We start from the raw sequence: 27,045 nt of genomic DNA, 5'->3' as shown, positions 1-27,045 counted from the left end.
CCGGGAGTGAAAAGGTTCCAGAGGGGATTTTACTCAGAAAGTAGTAGGAGCGTGGAATGCCCTGCCTGCAACAGTAGTACACTCACCAGCTTTAAGGGCATTTAAATGGGCATTGGATAAATATACGGATGAGAATGGAAAATGGGCATCAGGTTGGTCCCACAGCTCAGCGCAACATAGAGGGCCGAAGGGCCTGTGCTGTGCTGTAATGTTCTATGTTCTATAAACAATACTCAACACAACAACGAGTGTTCCTGAGACAGCAGGTAGGCCCCAGCATGAGAGAAACTTACCAAAAACAAGTATAGATTTTATCCAATAGGCAACAGTGTCATGTCTGAAAAGCTGTGGAGATGTGATGCGGATGGGGGCACATGTGATGATGGAAACCTGGCTGTGTGCTGGAAAATGTAAGATACTATCAGAAAGACTCTGTGCTGCCCAGGACTTGGGGTAGAAAAATGGGGTAGAATAGAGTGGGGTGGGGTAGAGTGGGGTGGGGTAGAGTGGGGTGGGATAGAGTGGGGTGGGATAGAGTGGGGTGGGATAGAGTGGGGTGGGGTAGAGTGGGGTGGGATAGAGTGGGGTGGGATAGAGTGGGGTGGGGTAGAGTGGGGTGGGATAGATTGGGGTGGGGTAGAGTGGGGTGGGGTAGAGTGGGATGGGATAGAGTGGGGTGAGGTAGAGTGGGGTGGGATAGAGTGGGGTGGGATAGATTGGGGTGGGGTAGAGTGGGGTGGGGTAGAGTGGGATGGGATAGAGTGGGGTGAGGTAGAGTGGGGTGGGATAGAGTGGGGTGGGGTAGAGTGCGGTGGGGTAGAGTGGGGTGGGGTAGAGTGGGGTGGGATAGAGTGCGGTGGGGTAGAGTACGGTGGGGTAGAGTGGATGGGGTAGAGTGTGGTGCGGTTGAATAGGGTAGGGTAGAGTGCAGTAGGGTAGAGTGGGGTGGGGTAGAGTGGGGTGGGGTAGAGTGGGGTGGGGTAGAGTGAGGTGAGGTAGAGTGGGGTGAGGTAGAGTGGGGTGAGGTAGAGTAAGGTGGGGTAGAGTGGGGTGGGGTAGAGTGGGGTGGGGTAGAGTGGGGTGGGGTAGAGTGTGGTGGGGTAGAGTGAGGTGGGGTAGAGTGGGGTGAGGTAGAGTAAGGTGGGGTAGAGTGGGGTGAGGTAGAGTGGGGTGAGGTAGAGTGGGGTGGGGTAGAGTGAGGTGAGGTAGAGTGGGGTGAGGTAGAGTGGGGTGGGGTAGAGTGGGGTGGGGTAGAGTGGGGTGGGGTAGAGTGTGGTGGGGTAGAGTGAGGTGGGGTAGAGTGGGGTGAGGTAGAGTAAGGTGGGGTAGAGTGGGGTGAGGTAGAGTGGGGTGAGGTAGAGTGGGGTGGGGTAGAGTGAGGTGAGGTAGAGTGGGGTGAGGTAGAGTGGGGTGGGGTAGAGTGGGGTGGGATAGAGTGGGGTGGGGTAGAGTGTGGTGGGGTAGAGTGGGGTGGGGTAGAGTGCGGTGGGGTAGAGTACGGTGGGGTAGAGTGGGGTGAGGTAGAGTGCGGTGGGGTAGAGTACGGTGGGGTAGAGTGGGGTGAGGTAGAGTGAGGTGGGGTAGAGTGGGGTGAGGTAGAGTGCAAAGTGGTAGAGTGGGGTGGGTTAGAGTGGGGTGGGATAGAGTGGGGTGGGGTAGATGGGGTGGGGTAGAGTAGAGTGGGGTGGGGTAGAGTGAGGTGAGGTAGAGTGGGATGGGGTAGAGTGTGGTGGGGTAGAATGCGGTGGGGTAGAGTGGGGTGAGGTAGAGAGCAATGGGGTAGAGTGGGGTGGGTAGAGTGGGGTGGGGTAAAGTGGGGTGGGATAAAGTGGGGTGGGGTAATATGGGGTGAGGTAAAGTGGGTGGGGTAGAGTGGGGTGGGGTAGTGGGATGTGGTAGAGTGGGGTTGGGTAGAGTGGGGTGGGGTAGATGGAGTGGGATAGAGTGGGGTGTGGTAGAGTGGGGTGGGGTAAAGTGGGGTGGGGTAGAATGGGGTGGGGTAGAGTGGGGTGAGGTAGATGGGGCGGGATAGAGTGGGGTGGGGTAGAGTGGAGTGGGATAGATTGGGATGGGGTAGAGTGGGGTGGGGTAGAGTGACGTGGGGTAGAGTGGGGTGGGGTAGATGGGGTGGGGTAGAGTGGGGTGAGCTAGAGTGCGGTGGGGTAGAGTGGGGTGGGGTAGAGTGGGGTGGGGTAGAGTGCGGTGGGGTAGAGTGAGGTGAGGTAGAGTGGGGTGAGGTAGAGAGCGATGGGTTAGAGTAGGATGGGTTCGGGTGGGGTGGGGTAGATGGGGTGTGGTAGAGTGGGATGGGGCAGAGTGGGGTGAGGTAGAGTGGGGTGGGGTAATGTGTGGTAGGGTAAAGTGGGGTGTTGTAAAGTTAGGTGGGGTAAAGTAGGGTGGGGTAGTGTGGGGTGTGGTAGAGTGGGGTGGGGTAGAGTGGGGTGGGGTAGATGGGGTGGGGTAGATGGGATGGGGTAGATAGGGTGGGGTAGAGTGGGGTGGGTTAGAGTGGGGTGGGGTAGAGTGGGGTGGGGTAAAGTGGGGTGGAGTAGATAGGGTGGGGTAGATTGGGGTGGGGTAGAGTGAGGTGGGGTAGAGTGGGGTGGGGTAATGTGGGGTAGGGTAAAGTGGGGTGTTGTAGAGTTAGGTGGGGTAAAGTAGGGTGGGGTAGTGTGGGGTGTGGTAGAGTGGGGTGGGGTAGAGTGGGGTGGGGTAGATGGGGTGGGGTAGAGTGGGGTGGTGTAGAGTGGGGTGGGGTAGAGTGGGGTGGGTAGATGGGGTGGGGTAGATGGGATGGGGTAGAGTGGGGTGGGTAGAGTGGGGTGGGGTAGAATGGGGTGGGGTAGAGTGGGGTGGGGTAGATGGGATGGGGTAGAGTGGGGTGGGGTAGTGTGGGGTGAGGTAGAGTTGGGTGAGGTAGAGTGGGGTGGGTAGATGGGGTGGGGTAGAGTGGGGTGGTGTAGAGTGGGGTGGGGTAGAGTGGGGTGGTGTAGAGTGGGGTGGGGTAGATGGGGTGGGGTAGAGTGGGGTGGTGTAGAGTGGGGTGGGGTAGATGGGGTGGGGTAGATGGGGTGGGGTAGAGTGAAGTGGGGTAGATGGAGTGGGGTAGATGGGGTGGGGTAGAGTGGGGTGGGTTAGAGTGGGGTGGGGTAGATGGAGTGGGGTAGATGGGGTGGGGTAGAGTGGGGTGGGGTAGATGGGGTGGGGTAGAGAGGTGTGGGGTAGAGTGAAGTGGGGTAGAGTGGGGTGGGGTAGATGGAGTGGGCTAGATGGAGTGGGGTAGAGTGGGGTGGGGTAGATGGGGTGGTGTAGAGTGGGGTGGGGTAGATGGGGTGGGGTAGAGTGGGGTGGTGTAGAGTGGGGTGGGGTAGATGGGGTGGGGTAGATGGGGTGGGGTAGAGTGAAGTGGGGTAGATGGAGTGGGGTAGATGGGGTGGGGTAGAGTGGGGTGGGTTAGAGTGGGGTGGGGTAGATGGAGTGGGGTAGATGGGGTGGGGTAGAGTGGGGTGGGGTAGATGGGGTGGGGTAGAGAGGTGTGGGGTAGAGTGAAGTGGGGTAGAGTGGGGTGGGGTAGATGGAGTGGGCTAGATGGAGTGGGGTAGAGTGGGGTGGGGTAGATGGGGTGGGGTAGAGTGGGGTGGGGTAGAGTGGGGTGGGGTAAAGTGCGGTGGGGTAGTGTGGGGTGGGGTAGATGTGGTGGGGTAGAGTGGGGTGGGGTAGGGTGAGGTGGTGTAGATGGGGTGGGGTAGATGGGGTGGGGTAGAGTGGGGTGGGGTAGAGTGAGGTGGGGTAGAGTGGGGTGGGGTAGGGTGAGGTGGTGTAGATGGGGTGGGGTAGATGGGGTGGGGTAGAGTGGGGTGGGGTAGAGAGGTGTGGGGTAGAGTGAAGTGGGGTAGAGTGGGGTGGGGTAGAGTGGGGTGGGGTAGATGGAGTGGGATGGATGGGGTGGGGTAGAGTGGGGTGCGGTAGGGTGAGGTGGTGTAGATGGGGTGGGGTAGAGTGGGGTGGGCTGGGCTGGAAAGTTGGATAAGTACAATTTGCCACGACAGCCAAAATGACACAATGAGTTTCCTTCGCTGATATCAGACCATTTGAGTGTTGTTCTTTCAGCTTGAGGTGTGACAAGAAACGGTGAAAGAGACACAGAAATCCCATTCTGACAGGGATATATTCCCAGGGCCCAGTTTCATCTCATTGGCCAACAAGTAAGTTGTAGAAAGAACAATGTACTATTCCCTGTTTACATCAGAGTTTAATTTGTCTTTGCACCTGGAACCCTGCACCGCGATTTAATTCTATATTAAAATCTGGGATGCTGGAAACCTAAAGCAAAAAATCAGGAAGCAGTGGAGAAACTCAGCCGGGCTGACATCGTCTCTGGAGACAGAAACAGAATTAAGATTTCATGTCTAATGTGATTCTCCAACAGAGCTCAATGTTTAGTTATGAGGACAGGCAGTTATAGTGGTATTAGGTGCCGGAGCTCTGGCTGCAATTCCCTTCAATAGGGGCAATATCAGGGGTATTAGGATCAGGAGCTCAGGCTGCAGTTCCCCTCAAAAGGGGCAATATCAGGGGTATTAGATTCAAGAGCTGTAGCTGCCGTTCCACTCAAAAGGGGCAAAATCAGGGGTATAAGGTTCAGGAGCTGTAGCTGCAGTTCCCCTCAAGAGGGGCAATATCAGGGGCATTAGGTGCAGTAGCACTGGCTGCAGTTCCCCCTCAATAGAGGCAATATCAGGGGTGTTAGGTTCAAGAGCTGTAGCTGCACTTCCCCTCAATAGGAGAAATATCAGGTGTATTAGGTTCAGGAGCTGGAGCTGCAGTTCCCCTCAATGGGGGCAATATCAGGGGTATTAGATTCTGGAGCTGTAGCTGCACTTCCCCTCAATACGGGCCATATCAGGGGTATTAGTTTCAGGAGCTGTAGCTGCAGTTCCCCTCGATGGGGGCAATATCAGGGGTAGTAGGTTCAGGAGCTCTGGCTGCAGTTCCCCGCAATAGGAGCAATATCAGGTGTATTCGGTTCAGGACTGTAGCTGCAGTTACCCTCAATAGAGGCAATAACAGTGGTTTAAGTTGCAGGAGCTGTAGCTGCAGTTCCCCTCAATAGGAGAAATATCAGGGGTATTAGGTTCAGGAGCTGTAGCTGCAGTTCCCCTCAATAGGTGCAATATCAGGGGTATTAGGTTCAGGAGCTGTAGCTGCATTTCCCCTCAATAGGGGCAATATCAGGGGTATTAGGTTCAGAAGCTGTAGCTGCAGTTCTCCTCAATTGGAGCAATATCAGGGGTATTAGGTTCAGGAGCTGTAGCTGCTGTTGCCCTCAATAGGGGCAATAACAGGGATCTTCAGTGCAGGGGTATTAGGTTCAAAAGCTGTAGCTGCAGTTCTCCTCAATTGGAGCAATATCAGGGGTATTAGGTTCAGGAGCTGTAGCTACAGTTCCCCTCAATAGTGGCAATATCAGGGGTATTAGATTCAGGAGCTGGAGATGCAATTCCCCTCAATAGGCACAATAACAGTGGTATTAGGTGCAGGAGCTCTGGCTGCAGTTCCCCTCAATAGGGGCAATATCAGGGATATTAGGTTTAGGTGCTCTAGCTAGTTACCCACAATAGGAGCAATAACAGGGTATTAGGTGCAGGACCTGTAGCTACAGTTCCCCTCAATAGGAGAAATATCAGGGGTATTAAGTTCAGTTCCTGTAGATGCAGTTCCCCTCAATACGGGCAACATCAGGGGTATTAGGTTCAGGAGTTCTGGCTGCAGTTCCCCTCAATAGGAACAATATCAGGGGTATTAGGTTCAGGAACTCTGGCTGCAGTTCCCCTCAATAGGGGTAATATCAGGGGAATTAGTTTCAGGAGTTGTAGCTGCAGTTCCCCTCAATACGGGCAATAACAGGGGTATTTGCTGCAGGAGCTCTGGCTGCTGTTCCCCTCAATAGGGGCAATATCAGGAGCTTTAGGTTTAGGCGCTGTAGCTGCAGTTTCAATCACTAGGGGCATTATCAGGGGTATTAAGTTCCGGAGCTGTAGCTGCAGTTCCCCTCAATAGAGGCAATATCAGGGGTATGAGGTTCAGGAGCTGCATCTGTAGTTCTCCTTAATTGGAGCAATATTTGGGTAATTAGGTTCAGGAGCTGTAGCTGCAGTTCCCCTCAATAGGGGCAATAACAGGGGTATTTGCTGCAGGAGCTCTGGCTGCAGTTCTACTCAATTGAGGCAATAACAGGGGTATTAGGTTTAGGAGCTCTGGCTGCAGTTACCCTCAAAAGGGGCAATAACAGGGGTATTATGTTTAGGAGCTCTGACTGCAGTTCCCCTCAATAGGGGCAATAACAGGGGTATTCTGTTCAGGAGCACTGGCTGCAGTTCCCCTCAATGGGGCAATAACAGGGGTATTATGTTCAGGTGCACTGGCTGCAGTTTCCCTCAATACGAGCAATAACAGGGGTATTAGGTTCAGGAGCTGTAGTTGCAGTTCCCCTCAATAGGGTCAATAACAGGGGTATTAGGTTCAGGAGCTCTGGCTGTTGTTCCCCTCAATAGGGGCAATATCAGGGGTTTTAGGTTCAGGTGCTGTAGCTGCAGTTTCACTCACTAGGGGCATTATCGGGGTATTAAGTTCCGGAGCTGTAGCTGCAGTTCTCCTCAATGTGGGCAATAACAGGGGTATTTGCTGCAGGAGCTCTGGCTGTTGTTCCCCTCAATAGGGGCAATATCAGGGGTTTTAGATTCAGGCGCTGTAGCTGCAGTTCCCCTCAATAGGGGCATTATCAGGGTATTAAGTTCCGGAGCTGTAGCTGCAATTCCCCTCAATAGGGGCAATATCAGGGGTATGAGGTTCAGGAGCTCTGGTTGCAGTTCCCCTCAATAGGGGCAATAACAGAGGTATTAGGTTCAGGACCTATAGCTGCAGTTACCCTCAATTGGAGCAATAACAGTGGTTTAAGGTGCAGGAGCTCTGGCTGTTGTTCACCTCAATAGGGGCAATATCAGGGGTATGAGGTTCAGGAGCTGCAGCTGTAGTTCTCCTCAATTGGAGCAATATTAGGGTAATTAGGTTCAGGAGCTTTAGCTGCAGTTCCCCTCAATAGGGGCAATAACAGGGTATTTGCTGCAGGAGCTCTGGCTGCTGTCCCCCTGAATAGGGGCATTAACAGGGGTTTTCGGTTCAGGCGCTGTAGCTGCAGTTTCACTCACTAGGGGCAATATCGGGGTATTAGATTCAGGGGTGGTAGCTGCAGTTACCCTCAATAGGGGCAATATCAGGGGTATTAGGTTCAGGAGCTCTGGCTGGTGTTCCCCTCAATAGGGGCAATATCAGGGGTGTTAGGGCCAGGAGCTCTGGCTGGTGTTCCCCTCAATAGGGGCAATATCAGGGGTATTAGGTTCAGGAGCTGTAGCTGCAGTTCCCCTCAATAGGAGCAATATCAGGGGTATTAGGGTCAGATGCACTGGCTGCAGTTCCCCTCAATAGGGGCAATATCAGGGGTATTAGTTTCAGGAGCTCTGGCTGCAGTTCCCCTCTATAGGGGCAATGTCAGGGTTATTAGGTTGAGGAGCTGTAGCTGCTGTTCCCCTCAATAGGGGCAATCTCAGAGGTATTAGGTTCGGGAGCTGTAGCTGCAGTTCTCCTCAATAGAGGCAATATCAGGGGTATTCGGTTCAGGAGCTGTCGCTGCAGTTCTCCTCAATAGGGGCAATATCGGGGTATTAGGTTCAGAGCTTTGGCTGCAGTTCCCCTCAATAGAGGCAATATCAGGGGTATTTGTTTCAGGAGCTCTGGCTGCACTTCCCCTCAATATGGACAATATCAGGGGTTTTAGTTTCAGGAGCTGTCGCTGCAGTTCCCCTCAATGGGGCAATATCAGGGGTATTAGGTTCAGGATTTCTGGCTGCAGTTCCCCTTAATAGCAGCAATATGAGGGGTATTAGGTTCTGGAGCTGTAGCTGCCGATCCCGTCAATAGGGGCAATATCAGGGGTATTAGGCTCAGGAGCTGGAGCTGCAGTTCCCCTCAATAGATGCGATAACAGGGGTATTAGGTTCAGGAGCTGTAGCTGCAGTTCCCCTCAATAGGAGCAATAACGAGGGTTTTGGTGCAGGTGCTCTGGCTGCTGCTTCCCTCAATAGGGGCAATATCAAGGGTATTAGCTTCAGGAGTTCTGGTGCAGTTCCCTTCAATAGGGGCAATATCAGAGGTATTAAGTGCAGGAGCTGTTGCTGCAGTTCCCCTCAATAGTAGCAATATCAGGGTATTATGTTCAGGAGGTATGACTGCTGTTCCCCTCACTAGGAGCAGTATCGGGGGGTATTAGTTTCAGAGCTCTGGCTGCAGTTCCCCTCAATAGGGGCAATCTCAGGGGTATTAGGTTCAGGAGCTGTAGATGCAGTTCCCCTCAACGCGGGCAATAACAGAGGTATTAGGTTCAGGAGCTCTGGCTGCAGTTCCCCTGACTAGGGGCAGTATCAAGGGTATTTGTTTCTGGTACTCTGGCAGCATTTTCCCTCAATAGGGGCAATATCAGGGGTATTAGGTTCAGGAGCTGTAGCTGCAGTTCCCCTCAATAGGGGGCAATATCAGGGGTATTAGGTTCAGGAGCTGTCGCTGCAGTTCCCCTCAATAGGGTCAATACCAGGGGTATTAGGTGCAGGAGCTGGAGCTGCATTTCCCCTCAAAATGAGCACTATCAGGGGTATTATGTTCAGGAGGTGTCGCTGCAGTTCCCCTCACTAGGAGAAGTATCAGGGGTATTAGCTTCAGAGCTCTGGCTGCTGTTCCCCTCAATAGAGGCAATTTCAGGGGTTTTAGGTTCAGGAGCTGTAGCTGCAGTTCCCCTCAACAGGGGCAATATCAGGGGTATTAGGTTCAGAAGCTCTGGCTGCAGTTCCCCTCAATAGGGCCAATATCAGGGGTATTAGGTTCAGAAGCTCTGGCTGCAGTTCCCCTCAATAGGGTCAATCTCAGGGGTATTAGGTTCAGAAGCTCTGACTGCAGTTCCCCTCAATAGGAGCAATATCAGGGGTATTTGGTGCAGGTGCTCTGGCTGCAGTTCACCTCAATAAGGGCAATATCACGGGTATTAGGTTCGGGATCTGTAGCTGCAGTTCCCCTCAATAGGAACAAAATCAGGGGTATTAGTTTCAGAGCTCTGGTTGCTTTTCCCCTCAATAGGGGCAATATCAGGGTTATTAGGCTCAGAAGCTCTGGTTGCAGTTCCCCTCAATAGGGTCACTATCAGGGGTATTAGGTGCAGGAGCTGTAGCTGCAGTTCCCCTCAATAGGGTCAATATCAGAGGTATTAGGTTCAGGAGCTCTGGCTGCAGTTCCTCTCAATGGTGGCAATATCAGGGGTATTAGGGTCAGATGCACTGGCTGCAGTTCGCCTCAATAGGGGCAATCTCAGGGGTATTAGGTTCAGGAGGTGTAGCTGCAGTTCCCCTCAATAGGGGCAATATTAGGGGTTTTTGGTTCAGGAGCACTGGCTGCAGGTCCCCTCAATAGGGGCAATATGAGGGGTATTCGTTTCAGGAGCTGTAGCTGCTGTTCCCTTCATTGGAGGCAAGATCAGGGGTATTAGGTTCCGGAGCTGTCGCTGCAGTTCCCCTCAAGAGGGGCAATATCAGGGGTATTAGGTTCAGGAGCTGTAGCTGCAGTTCCCCTCAATAGGGGCAATCTCAGAGGTATTAGGTTCAGGAGCTGTCGCTGCAGTTCCCCTCAATAGGGGCAATATCAGGGGTATTAGGTGCAGGAGCTGGAGCTGCAGTTCCCCTCAAAAGGAGCAGTATCAGGGGTATTAGTTTCAGAGCTCTGGCTGCTGTTCCCCTCAATAGAGGCAATATCAGGGGTTTTAGGTTCAGGATCTGTAGCTGCAGTTCCCCTCAATACGAGCAATATCACGGGTATTAGGTTGAGGATCTGTAGCTGCAGTTCCCCTCAATGGGGGCAATAACAGGGGTATTAGTTTCAGGAGCTCTGGTTGCAGTTCCCCTCAATAGGGGCAATATCAGTGGTATTAGGTGCAGGAGCTGTAGCTGCAGTTCCCCTCAATAGGGGCAATCTCAGAGGTATTAGGTTCAGGAGCTGTTGCTGCAGTTCCCCTCAATAGGGGCAATCTCAGAGGTATTAGGTTCAGGAGGTATCGCTGCAGTTCCCCTCACTAGGAGCAGTATCAGGGGTATTAGTTTCAGAGCTCTGGTTGCTGTTCCCCTGACTAGGGGCAATATCAGGGGTTTTAGGTTCAGGGGCTGTAGCTGCAGTTTCCCTCAATAGGGCCAATATCAGAAGTATTAAGTTCAGGAGCTCTGGCTGCTGTTCCCCTGAATAGGGGCAATATCAGGGATATTAGGTTCAGGGGCTCTGGCTGCAGTTCCCCTCAATAGGGGCAATATCAGGAGTATTAGTTTCAGGAGCTCTGGCTGTGGTTCCCTTCAATAGGGGCAAGATCAGGGGTATTATGTGCAGGAGCTGTAGGTGCAGTTCCCCTCAATAGATGCGATAACAGGGGTATTAGTTTCAGGAGCTCTGGCTGCAGTTCCCCTCAATGTGGGCAATATCAGAGGTATTAGGTTCAGGAGTTCTGGCTGCAGTTCCCCTGACTAGGGGCAATATCAGGGGTATTTGTTTCAGGAACTCTGGTTGCAGTTCCCCTCAATGGTGGCAATATCAGGGGTATTAGGTTCAAGAGCTATAGATGCAGTTCCCCTCAATAGGGGCAATTATCATGGACAATATGTGCAGGAGCTGTAGGTGCAGTTCCCCTCAATAGGGGCAATATCAGGGGTATTAGGTTCACAAGCTGTAGCTGCAGTTCCCCTCAATTGGGTCAATATCAGGTGGTTTAGGTTCAGGAGGTGTAGCTGCAGTTACCCTCAATAGGGGCAATATCAGGGTAATAGTTTCAGGAGCTGTAGCTGCAGTTCCCCTCAATTGGGTCAATATCAGAGGTATTAGGTTCAGGAGCTCTGGCTGCAGTTCCCCTGACTAGGGGCAATATCAGGGGTATTTGTTTCAGGAACTCTGGCTGCATTTTCCATCAATAGGGGAAATATCAGGGGTATTAGGTTCAGGAGCACTGGCTGCAGTTCCCCTCAATAGGGGCAATATCAGGAGTATTAGGTTCAGGAGCTGTTGCTGCAGTTCCCCTCAATAGGAGCAATATCAGGGGTAATAGTTTCAGCAGCTATGTCTGCAGTTCCCTTCAATAGGGGCAATATCAGAGGTATTAGGTGCAGGAGCTGTAGCTGCAGTTCCCCTCAATGGGAGCAATAACATGGGTGTTAGTTTTGGGAGCTCTGGCTGCAGTTCTCCTCAATAGGGGCAATCTCAGAGGTATTAGGTTCAGGAGCTGTCGTTGCAGTTCCCCTCAATGGGGGCAATATCAGAGGTATTAGGTGCAGGTGCTCTGGCTGCAGTCCCCCTCAATCGGGGCAATATCAAGGGTATTTGTTTCAGGAGCTGTAGCTGCAGTTACCCTCAATAGGGGCAATAACCGTGGTTTAAATTGCAGGAGCTGTAGCTGCAGATCCCCTCAAGAGGGGCAATATCAGGGGTATTAGGTGCAGGAGCTCTGGCTGCAGTTCCCCTCGGTAGGGGCACTACCAGGTGTATTAGGTTCAGGAGCTGTAGCTGCAGTTCCCCTCAATAGGGGCAATAACCGTGGTTTAAATTGCAGGAGCTGTCGCTGCAGATCCCCTCAATAGGGGCAATATCAGGGGTTTTAGGTGCAGGAGCTCTGGCTGCAGTTCCCCTCAATAGGGGCAATATCAGGAGTATTAGGTTCAGGAGCTCTGGCTGCAGTTCACCTCAATATCAGGGGCAATATCAGGGGTATTAGGTTCAGGAGGTTTAGCTGCAGTTCCCCTCAATAGGGGCAATATCAGGGGTATTAGGTTCAGGAGGTTTAGCTGCAGTTCCCCTCAATAGGGGCAATGTCAGGGGTATTAGGTTCAGGAGCTCTGGCAGAAGTTCCCCTTAATAGGGGCCATATCAGGGGTATTAGGTTCAGGAGCTGTTGCTGCAGTTCCCCTCAATGCGGCCAATATCACGAGTATTAGGTTCAGGATGTGTAGCTGCAGTTCCCCTCAATAGGGGCAATATCAGGGGTAATAGTTTCAGGGGCTGTAGCTGCACTTCCCCTCAATGGGGGCAATATGAGGAGTATTAGTTTCAGGAGCTGTAGCTGCAGTTCCTCTCAATAGGGGCAATATCAGGGTTATTAGGTTCAGGTGCTGTAGCTGCAGTTCCCCCCAATGGGGGCAATAACAGGGTTATTAGGTTCAGGAGCTCTGGCTGCAGTTCCCCTCAATAGGGGCAATATCAGGGGTAATAGGTTCAGGAGCTGTAGCTGCAGTTCCCCCCAATGGGGGCAATAACAGGGTTATTAGGTTCAGGAGCTCTGGCTGCAGTTCTCCTCAATAGGGGCAATATCAGGGTATTATATGCAGGAACTGTAGCTGCAGTTCCCCTTAATTGGGGCAATATCAGGTGTATTTGGTTCAGGAGCTGTGGCTGCAGTTCCCCTCAATATGGGCAGTATCAGGGTATTAGGTTCAGGAGCTGTCGCTGCAGTTCCCCTCAATAGAGGCAATATCAGGGGTTTTAAGTTCAGGAGCTGTAGTTGCAGTTCCCCTCAATAGGGGCAATATCAGGGGTATTAGGCTCAGGAGCTCTGGCTGCAGTTTCCCTCAAGAGAGGCAATATCAGGTGTATTAGGTTCAGGAGCTGTAGCTGCTGTTCCCCTCAATGGGGGCAATAACAGTGGTATTAGTTTCAGGAGCTCTGGCTGCAGTTCTCCGCAATAGGGGCAATATCTGGGATATTAGGTTCAGGAGGTGTAGCTGCAGTTCCCCTCAATAGGTGCAATATCCAGGATATTAGATTTCTGAGCTCCGTATGCAGCCCCCCCTCCCTGAATAATGTGAACGAGGTCAATTGTTACCCTCCATCTCCATGACACCAGCTGAGACTCAATGCAATAAGTCTCAAAATGTCCCTTTTTCTGTGACTCTGAATTAAACTGACAAATAAAAGCGATGAGCGAAGCAATTAGGAAGCTGCCTCATTTATTTTCTATGATGCTTTCTTATTGAGCTTCACTGTTGTTTTGGTTTTGCCTTTCACTCCCCTCACCTACCCAACATTTCGAATTGAGCTCCTCACTGCCACTCATTGGCAGGTACCAGTTCAATAGACCCTCACCCCTCTTGCAGTCTTCCACTCATCCCTCAGTGTCTGGATCAAAGATTGACTAGAACTGAGTGATTCTGGCAGAATCATAGGATGCCTGCAGTGTAGAAGCAGGCCATCAAGTCCACACGGAGTCTCCGAAGAGTATCCCATCCAATCCCCCCATTTCCTATGGCTAACCCACCTAACCTGCACATCCCTGAACACTACGGGCAATTTAGCATGGCCAACCCACCAAACCTGCACATCTTTGGACTGTGGGAGGAAACTGGAGCACATGGAGAAAACTCATGTAAACACGGGGAGAATGTGTAAACTCCACACAGACAGTGGCCTGAGGGTGGAATCAAACCCGGGTCCCTGGCACTGTGAATCAGCAGTGCTAACTGCTGAGCCATCATAGAAGCCAAACTGATCATCACCCAACAGGTTATTGGTGTAGCTTGAGGACATGATCAAAGACAGTATTCAACTTGTAAAAGGAAAAAAACATCAAAGTGGAACCACCTAGTGCAACTGGATGATCCCAATCATACAGAGTTTTGAGAAAAATTACGCACTTGAATATTTTACATTGTTATACTTTTGGGACATTGGGTTCTGTGCACTCAGTACAATGGAGTATCGGCTGATCTTAGTCATACTGCGTTAGTTGTTAGTGACCTTGGAGACTGATGGTGTTCTTCCTCTGCTTTGTGCAAGTAAGGCTGATATTATTCGCTGGTTCCAGTTAATCAAGAGAGTCATGAGGGAGTTTCAAATCTAAATGAGCTATTTCTATAAGTGGAAAGAGAGGATTGCTTTGAAGCTGCTGTCTGCTCTGATCTTCCAGGTGAGATGTGGCCCGAGTTTGAGAAAGCTGAAAATCTGGCCCGAGGAGCGGCGTTGAAGTGGGCCTCGGGAATCTTCTATCACCCAGATCAACTGGAGAGACTGGGCCAGTATCGCAAGAGAGAGACACAAAGAACATCCTCTGTTCAGTCCAGGTTAAAGGCAAGTATGCACTAGGACCACTAGAGGGTGGGGCATGAGCTGATGCATCGCCCAGACTGACCTGATCTCCATAACCCAGACTGATCTGATCTCCATAACCCAGGCTGACCTGAGCTCCATAACCCAGACTGACCTGATCTCCATAACCCAGACTGACCTGATCTCCATAACCCAGACTGACCTGAGCTCCATAACCCAGACTGACCTGAGCTCCATAACCCAGACTGACCTGATCTCCATAACCCAGACTGACCTGATCTCCATAACCCAGACTGACCTGAGCTCCATAACCCAGACTGACCTGATCTCCATAACCCAGACACTCCTGAGCCCCATAACCCAGACTGACCTGATCTCCATAACCCAGACTGACCTGATCTCCATAACCCAGACTGACCTGATCTCCATAACCCAGACAGACCTGATCTCCATAACCCAGACTGACCTGAGCTCCATAACCCAGACTGACCTGATCTCCATAACCCAGACTGACCTGAGCTCCATAACCCAGACTGACCTGATCTCCATAACCCCGGCTGACCTGAGCTCCATAACCCAGACTGACCTGAGCTCCATAACCCAGGCTGACCTGAGCTCCATAACCCAGACTGACCTGATCTCCATAACCCAGACTGACCTGATCTCCATAACCCAGACTGACCTGATCTCCATAACCCAGACTGACCTGAGCTCCATAACCCAGACTGACCTGATCTCCATAACCCAGACACTCCTGAGCCCCATAACCCAGACTGACCTGATCTCCATAACCCAGACTGACCTGATCTCCATAACCCAGACTGACCTGATCTCCATAACCCAGACTGACCTGAGCTCCATAACCCAGACTGACCTGAGCTCCATAACCCAGACTGACCTGAGCTCCATAACCCAGACTGACCTGAGCTCCATAACCCAGACTGACCTGAGCTCCATAACCCAGACTGACCTGAGCTCCATAACCCAGACTGACCTGATCTCCATAACCCAGACTGACCTGATCTCCATAACCCAGACTGACCTGATCTCCATAACCCAGGCTGACCTGAGCTCCATAACCCAGACTGACCTGATCTCCATAACCCAGACTGACCTGATCTCCATAACTCAGGCTGACCTGAGCTCCATAACCCAGACTGACCTGATCTCCATAACCCAGGCTGACCTGAGCTCCATAACCCAGACTGACCTGAGCTCCATAACCCAGACTGACCTTATCTCCATAACCCAGACTGACCTGATCTCCATAACCCAGATACTCCTGAGCCCCATAACCCAGACTGACCTGAGCTCCATAACCCAGACTGACCTGGGCTCCATAACCCAGACTGACCTGAGCTCCATAACCCAGACTGACCTGATCTCCATAACCCAGACTGACCTGATCTCCATAACCCAGACTGACCTGATCTCCACAACCCAGACTGACCTGAGCTCCATAACCCAGACTGACCTGATCTCCATAACCCAGACACTCCTGAGCCCCATAACCCAGACTGACCTGATCTCCATAACCCAGACTGACCTGAGCTCCATAACCCAGACTGACCTGATCTCCATAACCCAGACTGACCTGAGCTCCATAACCCAGACTTACCTGATCTCCATAACCCAGACTGACCTGAGCTCCATAACCCAGACTGACCTGAGCTCCATAACCCAGACTGACCTGATCTCCATAACCCAGACTGACCTGATCTCCATAACCCAGACTGACCTGAGCTCCATAACCCCGGCTGACCTGAGCTCCATAACCCAGGCTGACCTGATCTCCATGACCCAGACTGACCTGAGCTCCATAACCCAGGCTGACCTGAGCTCCATAACCCAGACTGACCTGAGCTCCATAACCCAGACTGACCTGAGCTCCATAACCCAGACTGACCTGAGCTACATAACCCCGGCTGACCTGAGCTCCATAACCCAGACTGACCTGATCTCCATAACCCAGACTGACCTGAGCTCCATAACCCAGGCTGACCTGAGCTCCATAACCCAGACTGACCTTATCTCCATAACCCAGACTGACCTGATCTCCATAACCCAGACTGACCTGATCTCCATAACCCAGACTGACCTGATCTCCATAACTCAGGCTGACCTGAGCTCCATAACCCAGGCTGACCTGATCTCCATAACCAGACTGACCTGAGCTCCATAACCCAGGCTGACCTGAGCTCCATAACTCAGGCTGACCTGAGCTCCATAACCCAGACTGACCTGGGCTCCATAACCCAGACTGACCTGAGCTCCATAACCCAGACTGACCTGGGCTCCATAACCCAGACTGACCTGAGCTCCATAACCCAGACTGACCTGATCTCCATAACCCAGACTGACCTGATCTCCATAACCCAGACTGACCTGATCTCCATAACCCAGACTGACCTGAGCTCCATAACCCAGACTGACCTGATCTCCATAACCCAGACACTCCTGAGCCCCATAACCCAGACTGACCTGATCTCCATAACCCAGACTGACCTGAGCTCCATAACCCAGACTGACCTGATCTCCATAACCCAGACTGACCTGAGCTCCATAACCCAGACTTACCTGATCTCCATAACCCAGACTGACCTGAGCTCCATAACCCAGACTGACCTGAGCTCCATAACCCAGACTGACCTGATCTCCATAACCCAGACTGACCTGATCTCCATAACCCAGACTGACCTGAGCTCCATAACCCCGGCTGACCTGAGCTCCATAACCCAGGCTGACCTGATCTCCATAACCCAGACTGACCTGAGCTCCATAACCCAGGCTGACCTGAGCTCCATAACCCAGACTGACCTGAGCTCCATAACCCAGACTGACCTGATCTCCATAACCCAGAATGACCTGATCTCCATAACCCAGACTGACCTGATCTCCATAACCCAGACTGACCTGAGCTCCATAACCCAGGCTGACCTGATCTCCATAACCCAGACTGACCTGATCTCCATAACCCAGACTGACCTGATCGCCATAACCCAGACTGACCTGATCTCCATAACCCAGACTGACCTGATCTCCATAAGCCAGACTGACCTGAGCCCCACAGCCCAGGCTTAGCTTTTGAAAAGTCATTTCCTATCTCAGGTATCTCGGGAATATATTTCAGTTCCCTTCTGACTCTTTCATAAGGTTGATGTTTCTGAATGTGCTGACAGTGAAACCTATGTTGCTGACTGTGAACATGAGAGTTTAACCTCGGACTGAGCTTTCCCTTATCTTCAATTCCATTTCTACTTCCAAAATATGCACCTCGTGTTTTCTTACTTCCTCTTTTTCAAATATTTTTTCTATCTTAAGGGTATTCCAGTCACACTTGCAATCCTGTGAGATAGGTGTGTGTGTGTGTGTGTGTGTGTGTGTGTGTGTATGTGTGTGTGTGTGTGTGTGTGTGACTGTGTAAGGCTGTGTGAGAGTATGTATGTGCATTTGAGTGTGACTGGGTGGGAATGTTGGCATGTGTGGGAGTGTTTAAGTGTTGGGTTTTAATGTGACTGTGTGTGTTTAAATATGACTGTGTGAGAGTTGTGTGTATATATGCATGTGTCTCTGTATATGTGATTGTGCATGGAAGTTAACCAAGGATCAGATTGGATGAGGCTGTGATGCCCCAGTGGTTGAATAGCCCAAGGACACTCAAGGTCTTGGGCATCATCTCTTCTTTATGCTTGATTAGCTGACCTCATATAATGTGGAGGGCAGGATGTGTTGCAATTGTGAGTCAAGAACAGAAAACATATACCAAGATATCTGCACTCAATTGCTGCCCTGATGGAAAGTGAAGTTATGTACAGTGCAGAAGAAGGCCATTTGATCCATCAAGCCCATTCTAAGCACTGCAGAGCAATCCAGTCAGCCCTATTCTCCTGCTCAATCCACAAAGACATGCAGCTTTGCCCAAATTCTGAACAAAGATCTTGTTTTTATTGTGTCTACTTTAACCAAACCATCATCTTATAACAACTGTCAAATCACAAACAGAACAATTCCAGGATTTCCATCCTAACAGTGGAGCTAAACTCCATCATCCCTGGTCAATGGGCCCTGTCAATCCTATCAAAGATGGCTGCCGATTCCTAAAGTAGTCAACATGAAAGTCGGGCAATGTACTGGATCCTAGTGAGGAATCAATGCCTGTTGGGAGAAGGAAAAATAATTGCTTTTAAAAAGTGTTAACACTTCAATTAAAGGAGAACTCCCAGTGCTTTGCAGTTACTTTATAACTGTCTTTGTCTGATTCGTAGATGATAGAAGAAACTGGTTAGAAAACTCCAAGGCCATAAAGACAATGAGGGCCTCACAGTGCAGGCGTCAATTTGAGGAATGCTAGGCCTATGACCCCCAACCTTTGACCTGCTTTGCCTCAGGATCAGGAATGTGAATTTTCAAACCTCGTACGAGCTCAACTCGACAATGAGAAATCTTTTAGAAGAGTTCTCAGTGAAAGATGGTACAGTAATCCACATCCTGTTTCCTGAAGGAAAAATTAGTCCAAATGTCATTGATTAAGTTGGTTTAAGAGTCAGTCTTGCTATCTTTGGGCCTTTCCCTTCAATGTCAATCCCTGAACTGAACTCTCGACATGATTTAACTTCATGACTTTAAGAAGGGCCTGCAGGAATTGGATGGGATACAGAGGAGATTTACTCCAATGGCACTGAATGGTAATGTGGAGGGACTGGGGAAGCCAGGATTGTTCACCTTTAAGAAGACAAGGAAGATCTAAATAGCAGTGTTCACCATGCTGAGGGACATGGATTGAGCCGATAAGGACAAATTGTTTCCACTGGCTTGGAGGGACACAGACTTAACAATAATTCGCCAGATCACCAGAGGGAAAGGCAATTTGTTTCTTACTTTGGAAAGATGCCAGAGATTCAACAGTTCCATCCAAAAGGGATATTTCCACTTGAAAAAGAAAGACTTGCAGGATTATTGGGAAAGAGCAGAGGAGTAAGACTAATTGGTTAGCATTTTAATGGCCAATGCGGCACACTGGGTGAGATGGCTTCCTTGTGCGCTTTACGACTAGCTGACTTTGGGCAGAGGGGCTTGATATGCCAACGTATGTTTCCTGAGAGTGGCACATCTACAGCTTAGGCTGCCATCACGTCTTACATTGGCATAGTTGGTCACTCGGCCTCTGAGCTGGTTGTGTACAGTCCGCGAGATAATGTGGTCAGACACTGATCCCCAGGTGGAATGTGGTTTTTCAGCCTTTCTGCATTCAAGTGTAAAATAAAGTCCCATGTCAACATTCCTCTCCCTGTTTGCAGTCTGCCGTTCAGTCCTATCTGGAAGGGGTCGCAACAGGCCTTGGGCAGCTGAAGGCGTCTCTTGATGATGTCAGAGCAGTGCGCCGCACACTGGTTGATGTCTGTGAGGATTGGCAGAAGAAAGTGAATGGGTTTGAAGGCCTGGGGCATTTACGCAGCCTGGTTTCTGACCATGTCCAGTTGGCTACTGCAGTGCACAATCTACAGCATGTATTCTCAGGTAAGGAAGCCCTGTCCACATTGTCAATGTTACTGGCTAATTCATTTGCATGCTAAAAAGCATAATGTGCACACTCCAGTGGTGGTGAACTGTGGATAACCTCGCTATCCCAGGCGGGAGAATATAGAATTGTAGAATCCCTACAGTGTGGAAGTAGGTCATTCGGCCCATAAAGTCTACACTGACTGTCCGAAGAGCATCCTGCCCAGACCCTGTCCCCATATCCCTGCCCTTCCCATGGCCAATCCACCTAACCTGCTCATCCCTGGACACTATGGGGTAATTTAGCATGGCCAATCCATCGAACCTGCACACAGGCACAGGGGAAGTGTGTAAACTCCACACAGACAGTTGCCTGAGGCTAGAATCAAACCCAGGTCCCTGGCACTGTGAGGCAGCAGTGCTAACCACTGTGCCGCCCAAATATTTTGGCTGAAATGACCTCCCCCTGCTACCATTTGCCATAGGATAAGTTACTTCCTCCAGAGAAGACGGGTTCAGATCTCCTCTCAAAGGGTTCAGATGTACCTCTCTGACCGCTGCACCCCCTCTACACCTCCACCAGATTTTGTTCTCAACTTTCAACTCGGGGATTTGAACTATGGTCTATGCTGACCACTGAGCTACTGTTAATACTTTGAAGGGGAGCCATTTGTAAAATGAGTAATGTATCAGAGGAGAGGACCGGGTATCTATTTCCATTCCTTATTGCCCTGAGGGCAATTAAGAGTCAACAATTTTGCTGTAGAGTCACATGTAGGCCAGACCAGGTAAAGATGGCAGATTTCCCTCCATTGGACGTTAGTGAAGGCAATGGGTTTTTACAGACAGTAATGATAGTTACATGCTTGCCACTTGGGCCACCATTTTATTCAATCCCAATTTTACCTTCTACCATAGCAGGATATAGGAGCCAACCTCATGAAAACATGAGGCTGGGGTTCTGGATTCTTGGTCCGGTAACCTTACCACGACGCTATCCCTTTCCCGTAAATGTCGATTTTTGTGAAAGCGCACTTTGTTCAGTAATCCCCTTCAGCGAAGGAAATCTGCCACCCTTACCGAGACTCACCTACACATGACTCCAGGTACATGGCCATCATGCCTTCCCAACGATGCTGCAAATGTCACCAAAACCATTCCTGGGTAGGCCCTACCCCACTGTTATCACTGATGCTCCAAAGATGACAGCAGAGTGTGATACAGTTGGGAGGAATGCCCTCCTGGAGATCCTCAACATTCACTCTGGATGCAACCTCCTGCTGTTACTCCATTTTGAGCAGTACTTAGAGGAAGCACTGAAGGTGGCAAGGCGCAAAATGTACTCTGGATGGGGGACCTCAATGTTCACCACCAAGAGTGGCTCGGCAGCAGGATTACTGATTGAGCTGGTCAGATCCTAAAGGACATAGCTGCTAGCCTGGGTCTGCAGCAGGGGGTGAGGGAGCCAACAAGAGGGAAAAACATACTCGACCTCATCCTTACCGATTTCCCAGCTGCAGATGCATCTATCCATGACAGTATTGGTAACAGCGATCAGCGCACGGTCCTTGTGGAGATAAAATCCTGCCTTCACATTGAGAACATCTCACATTGTGTTGCGTGGCACTATCACCGTGCTAAATGGGACGGACCTTGAACAGATCGAGCAGCTCAAGACTGGGCATCCATGGGGCACTGTGGGCCATCAGCAGCAGCAGAATTGTGCTCCAGCCCAATCTGTAACCTCATGGCCTGGCACATCCCCCATTACCATCAAATCAGGGGAATCAACCCTGGCTCAACGGAACGTGCAGGTGGGCACCAGGCAAACCTAAAAATGAGGTGTCAACCTGGCGAAGCTACCAAACAGGATGAAATACCCTGAGGAACTCCTGCAGGGATGTGCTGGAGTTGAGATGACTGACCTCCGCCAATCTTCAAGGTAGGCCTCCTAACCCTGGTGCACATCAGCCTCGATGTGTGGTAACTCTGATCTTGGACGTCTCTGGGACACCCTGTGGCATAGTCTGATCCTAAAAGAGAGCGCGTGGTAGCGGCAAAGCTCAGGCAGCCTCTGTCCTTTCCCACTTTCCTTTCCCGGGCCATGAACCTGAGGCCATTCCTCCGGCTCCTCATCCGGTCTCTGAATGTTTTGACTTTGGGATTGTGCTCATTGGAGAATCAATCTCTTCACTGAACTGGTTTCCGTGTTTGTGGTGAAGCACAGCGTCGAAGCATGGATGCACACGAGGTGAACTGGTGCAGGTTGAGTTGAGGGGCAGAAGGAGAGAACACATACGCAAATTGAGAATGAGGAATTGTTTACGGTAACATCTCCTCTCACCTTAAAAATATGCCCCCCGAGTCTTGAAATCTGGGGAAACGACACTTATCTGTACTCCTTATCATTTTTATAAACCTCTATAAAGTTTGAGTAGAATCCTCACAGTGTGGAAACAGGCCCTTCAGCCCAACAAGTCCACACTGACCCTCCAAAGAGTAATCCATCCAGACCCATTTCCCTCTGACTAAAGCACCTAACACTATGGGTAATTTACCTAACCTTTACATCTTTGGGCCATGGAAGGGGAGAATGTGCAAACTCCACACAGACAGTCACCTGAGGCTGGAATCGAACCCAGGTCCCTGGCACTATGAGGTAGTAGTGCTAACCACTCAACCACCGTGCCACCAAGGTCAGCCCTCAACCTCCTACACTACAGTGAAAAAAGTTCCAACCTATCCAGCCTCTTATAACTCAAATGCTCTATACCTGGCAACATCCTGGTAAATCCCCTCAGAACCCTCTCCAGTTTAATAATATCCTTGCTCTAGCTGAGTGACCAGAACTGGACACAGTACTCCAGAAGAGGCCGCATTAATGTCCTCAACCTCAACATAACACACCTTTAACTTTTTCCATGTTCTGATAAGAGGTCATCAATTTGAGAGGTTAACTCTGTTCATCTCTCTCTCTCTCTCTCTCTCTCTCTCTCTTTCTCTCTCCATGGATGCAGTTGGACCTGCTGAGCTGTTCTGTTTTCGGGAAACCCTCTGAAATCTGTCCAGTTGTTTACTCCACACCATTCTGGACGTAGTGATTTATTGCTGGAAGTTCATCTGATGCCCTTGCGGTCTGCGCTTCCTTTGCTTTTCCTGTTTTAGAATAAAGAAACAAATATTCGCCCGGAGCAGATTGTCTTGCTTGTGGGCAGATCGTTCTGTGAGAGAGACAAAGGACTTTTATTAAATTATTTTAGTCTTTCCTCAAGGGAATGACATGAATGGCATCATTTTGTGTAAACTTGCAAACAGAAATGCATTTATATTCTTACCTCCCTGAGGGTTCAGAGTTTCTTCTGGTTTATGTAAGCAAAGCACACTATCCCTGTGCATGAGCTCAATAAATTAATAACTTTTTCAAAATGTTTGGGGTGGCACGGTGTCTCAGTGGTTAGCACTGCTGCCGCACAGCGCCAGGGGCGTGGGTTCGATCCCTACCTTGGGCGACTGTCTGTGTGGAGTTTCTCCCCGTGTCTGTGCGGGTTTCCTCCCACAGCCCAAACATATGCAGGTTAGGCGATTTGGCTGTGCTGAATTGCTCATAAGGTTCAGGGATGTGTAGGTTAGGTGCATTAGTCAGGGATAACTGTAGAGTAGTAGGGGAATGGGTCTGGGTGGGTTACTCTTTGGAGGGCCAGTGTGGACTTGATGGGCAGAAGGGCCTGTTTCCACATTGTAGGGATTCTATGATTCTAAAACTAATCAGCACGTACAATAGGAATCTCCCTCTCCTCTCCAAGTGACTATTTTCACTCTAAATTTCTAAGGATCACATTTGTTGGAAAATAATCCCACTCCTGTGAACTTTTCCCCATTCTCCCATTGCCAGGGATTAACCATTGAGTTGCCATTTGAAACTTAACCTGCTGTGTTTGGTGTGTGCTGCTGACAGCAATCCCACTGAAGGATGAAGCCCCAAGGGATTGGATTGTCAATGTCACTGGAATGTCTTAGCAGCCTTGATCCGATGCCACATGCAGGAAAGCCTTTGGAAAAGCATTTCAACTGGAATCTAATTTGCTCTGCGGCTTTTCTGGGCTTAATTGCTCATGAGTTGGATCTCGCTGAATTAGAATTGGTCAGAAATCCCGCTAAGGTCGCGAGTCGAAGACTCCGAAAGACTGACCATCTGTGCTGCTCACTCTTTTACCTCAGTTACCCTCTTCAGGGCAATGAAAAGGTATGGAGACAGGTTTACCAGCTGGGAGGTCACTGAAAGACAGCCCTCAGCTGGCTGTCGTAAGAGAATCAGCAGCTATTCAATTCAAATGGACATCTCATGATAGAGTCAACAACATAAAGCACTGAGTTAACCTACACTTCAACGATTTGGAATTCTTTACTATAGAGGGCTGGATGTCAAGGCTATGATGGACAGATTGCTTTCCTAATTTAACATGTATTTAACACACCAGCAGGTTTAGGAACAACTTCTTCCTGGCTGTCATTAGACTAATGAATGGACTCTCTAACCTCAAAAAATGCTGATCCTGCTAATGTTGATCTGATCTGGTGCTTCGGGTGACTGTCTATGTGGAGTTTGTCTGCGTGGGTTTCCTCCGGATGTTCTGGTTTCCTCCCACAGTCCAAAGATGTGTGGGTCAGGTGAATTGGCCATGCTAAATTGCCCAAAGTGTTAGGTCATTAGTCAGAGGGAAATGGATCTGGGTGAGTTACTCTTCGGAGGGTCGGTGTGGACTCGTTGGGCCGAAGGGCCTGTTTCCACACTGTAGGGAATCTAATGTAATCAAACAAAGCTTCACACTGTACTTCGGTACAGGTGACAAATCAATTAATCGATCAAATTGCTAATTAACCTGTTCAGAGACGTTATTACACAGCTCTTGCACAGCCAGGGCTTGGGTCCAGGGTTAGGAACACTCCCACAATGAAGGGAATCAACTGTTACAGGGAAAAGGCAGGAGAGCAGAGTTGTGGATAATAAGATCAGCCATGATCTCATTGAAAGGCAGAGCAGACTCGATGGGCTGAATGGCCTACATCTGCTCCTACATTGTATGGACTTGAACAATTACTTTAGACTGAACCTCCAGTGCATTACTGCACTGCTGGCCGTGGCATCCTACAGGGGAGTTAAACTGAGCTCCTTCCTGCTCTCAGAGGTGAGAAAAAAGGCACTATTTAAAGCAACAGCAGGGCAGTTCAAACCAATGTCCTGCTGACCATGTGTCACTCAGGCAAAAGACCAACCGATGGCCCACTTACTAGTTTCAACCCCATGAGACCCTGTTGCAGATAAATTGCCCACTGCATTTTCAACAATATCTACACCTGAAATAAAACTTCATTGGTTATGAAATACTTGAAGCATCCAGATGTTCTGAAAGGCTTTATATTAATGTTAATCTTAGAATCCCAACAGTGTGGGACCATTTGGCCCATTGAGTCCACACTGACCCTCTGAAGGAAATCCCACCCAGACCCACCCCTCTACTCTATCCCGATAACCCTCATTTCCTGTGGCTAATCCCACCTAGCCTGGACACTATGGGGCAATTTAGCATGGCCAATCCACCTAATGTGCACATCTTTGGACTGTGGGAGGAGACTGGAGCACCCAGATAGGGGAAGAATGTGCAAACTCCACACAGACAGTCACCTGAGGCTGGACTCGGACCTGGGTCCCTGGTGCTGTGAGGCAGCGGTGCTAGCCACTGAGCCACCGTAGTAAATCCAGCAAGCTGTCCCCAGACAGGAACTTGAACCCTCAATTTCTGGTTTACGAGACCAACATTACCCTACCAGGCCACTGCATTGTATCTCCTTTTTTTCTCTTTCAGTAAGTGTAATGTTATGGACACTAGTCCAAATTTGGTGCTGCTAAAGGGCGAGGGAATATAAGTTCTCAATGCCCATGTACTTCACTGTAGGTTTGGCACTGCTATATGTGTAATTTAAGGCACCTTTAAAGACTCCAAGGGCTGTGTGTAAACAATGTTGTGGCAGTTAGTCTGCAACACACACTCATCTGCTGGCTTGCTTTACAACATTTAATATATTTGACCACTTTAAATAAGCTACCCCACAAAGTTAATCCACCCCTGTTTGTTAGACCATTATCTTTAACATGACACGGTGAAAGGCAATGGAAAACGTTGCGCTCTTGTGGCTTATTGTGCTTGGAGTTCACCTTCGGGTAAAGCACGTGGTCAACAGTCTTAAAGTGTGCCAGGAGGGTCAAGCTCAAGTGTTGGCTGCTCCAGGCGTGCGAAATAACATCTCCGAACAGGAGATTCACAATAAAGTGCACAAGAAAGTCCTTGTTCATTACAGTGTCAGTGCGTGTTGAAAACACAGCTTGCTCACATGCAGCCAAATCCACATCAAGAGTTCGGTTTGACTCATGAGAGAAAGGCAAGTGACTGCGATGTGGGCCAAGTTGACAGCAGCAACAAGGAAAGGTTGAAGGGTACATTGTCAGACTGTCCACAACATCCCCAGAGGGACAAAAAAAATGTCTGAACTGAACCAAAAATCTTTTAAACAGCTTTCGGAGTGACGATGTCCACTTTGGGGAGTGTGCGATGCAGAGAAACCAGCCTTTTAGATATGCTTTGTGATTTGGAACCAAGGTCTGGGGCACATTAGATTAGATTCTCTACAGTGTGGAAACGGGCCCTTCAGCCCAACAAGTCCACATCGACCCTCCGAAGAGTAACCCACCCAAACCCATTCCCCGGGCCTATATTTACCCTATCATTATGGGCAATATAGCATGGCCAATCCACCTAACCTGCACATCTTTGGATTGTGGGAGGAAACCAGCGCTCCTGGAGGAAACCCACGCAGACACGGGGAGAATGTGCAAACTCCACACAGACAGTTGCCCAAGGCAGGAATCAAACCCAGATCCCTGGTGCTGTGAGGCATCAGTGCTAACCACTGAGCCACCGTGCCACCCCTCAAAGAACTGACCATGGCAGGATTCTCCGCTGAGGTGTTAGAAGATCCCCGAACAATAAGGACTGCATTTGAAAACCCAATTCAGAATCCAATGGCAGTTCTGCGTTCATCAGAATTCACATCATTTATTCAGCAGCCTTTGAAGTCCATAGACTTCTCTCAGCAGTTACAGAGAAAATGGCCTGATTCTCTGATTTGTCAGATGGGGAGCCAGCAGGCTGGATTGTTGAGTTGATGCTTAGATCCAACCCCATTGAAGCTTCCCAGAGAGATTTGCGAGAAGAGTCAACGATGTCAAAGAGCCAACGGATGGTGGAGGTAAGTGCCATGCAACCCTTGCAGATCGGCCAAGTTTTCGGGGCCCGGCTACGAAATCAATGGTCGACTCAA

General features: G+C 50.1%; 1 protein-coding gene across 3 annotated transcripts in view; it reads left to right on the top strand.

Moving 5' to 3' along the window:
- The window catches only part of exoc3l1 (exocyst complex component 3-like 1), a 104,170-nt gene that overhangs the window by 33,460 nt on the left and 43,665 nt on the right, over positions 1-27,045 (top strand). For 2 of the 3 annotated variants that reach the window (XM_072547665.1, XM_072547667.1), the window contains exons 2-3: positions 14,030-14,190; positions 19,467-19,686. In XM_072547665.1, coding sequence (XP_072403766.1) covers positions 14,030-14,190; positions 19,467-19,686 — 381 coding nt within the window. Of the gene's footprint in view, positions 1-4,110; positions 4,206-14,029; positions 14,191-19,466; positions 19,687-27,045 lie in introns of all 3 variants that reach the window. The other variant, XM_072547666.1, reaches the window with a different exon arrangement.

This window comes from Chiloscyllium punctatum, chromosome 26 (assembly GCF_047496795.1).
Source record: "Chiloscyllium punctatum isolate Juve2018m chromosome 26, sChiPun1.3, whole genome shotgun sequence".
Taxonomy (NCBI): domain Eukaryota; kingdom Metazoa; phylum Chordata; class Chondrichthyes; order Orectolobiformes; family Hemiscylliidae; genus Chiloscyllium; species Chiloscyllium punctatum.
The sequence above is the reverse complement of the archived record's forward strand: the minus strand, read 5'-3'. Positions and strand labels throughout refer to the sequence as shown.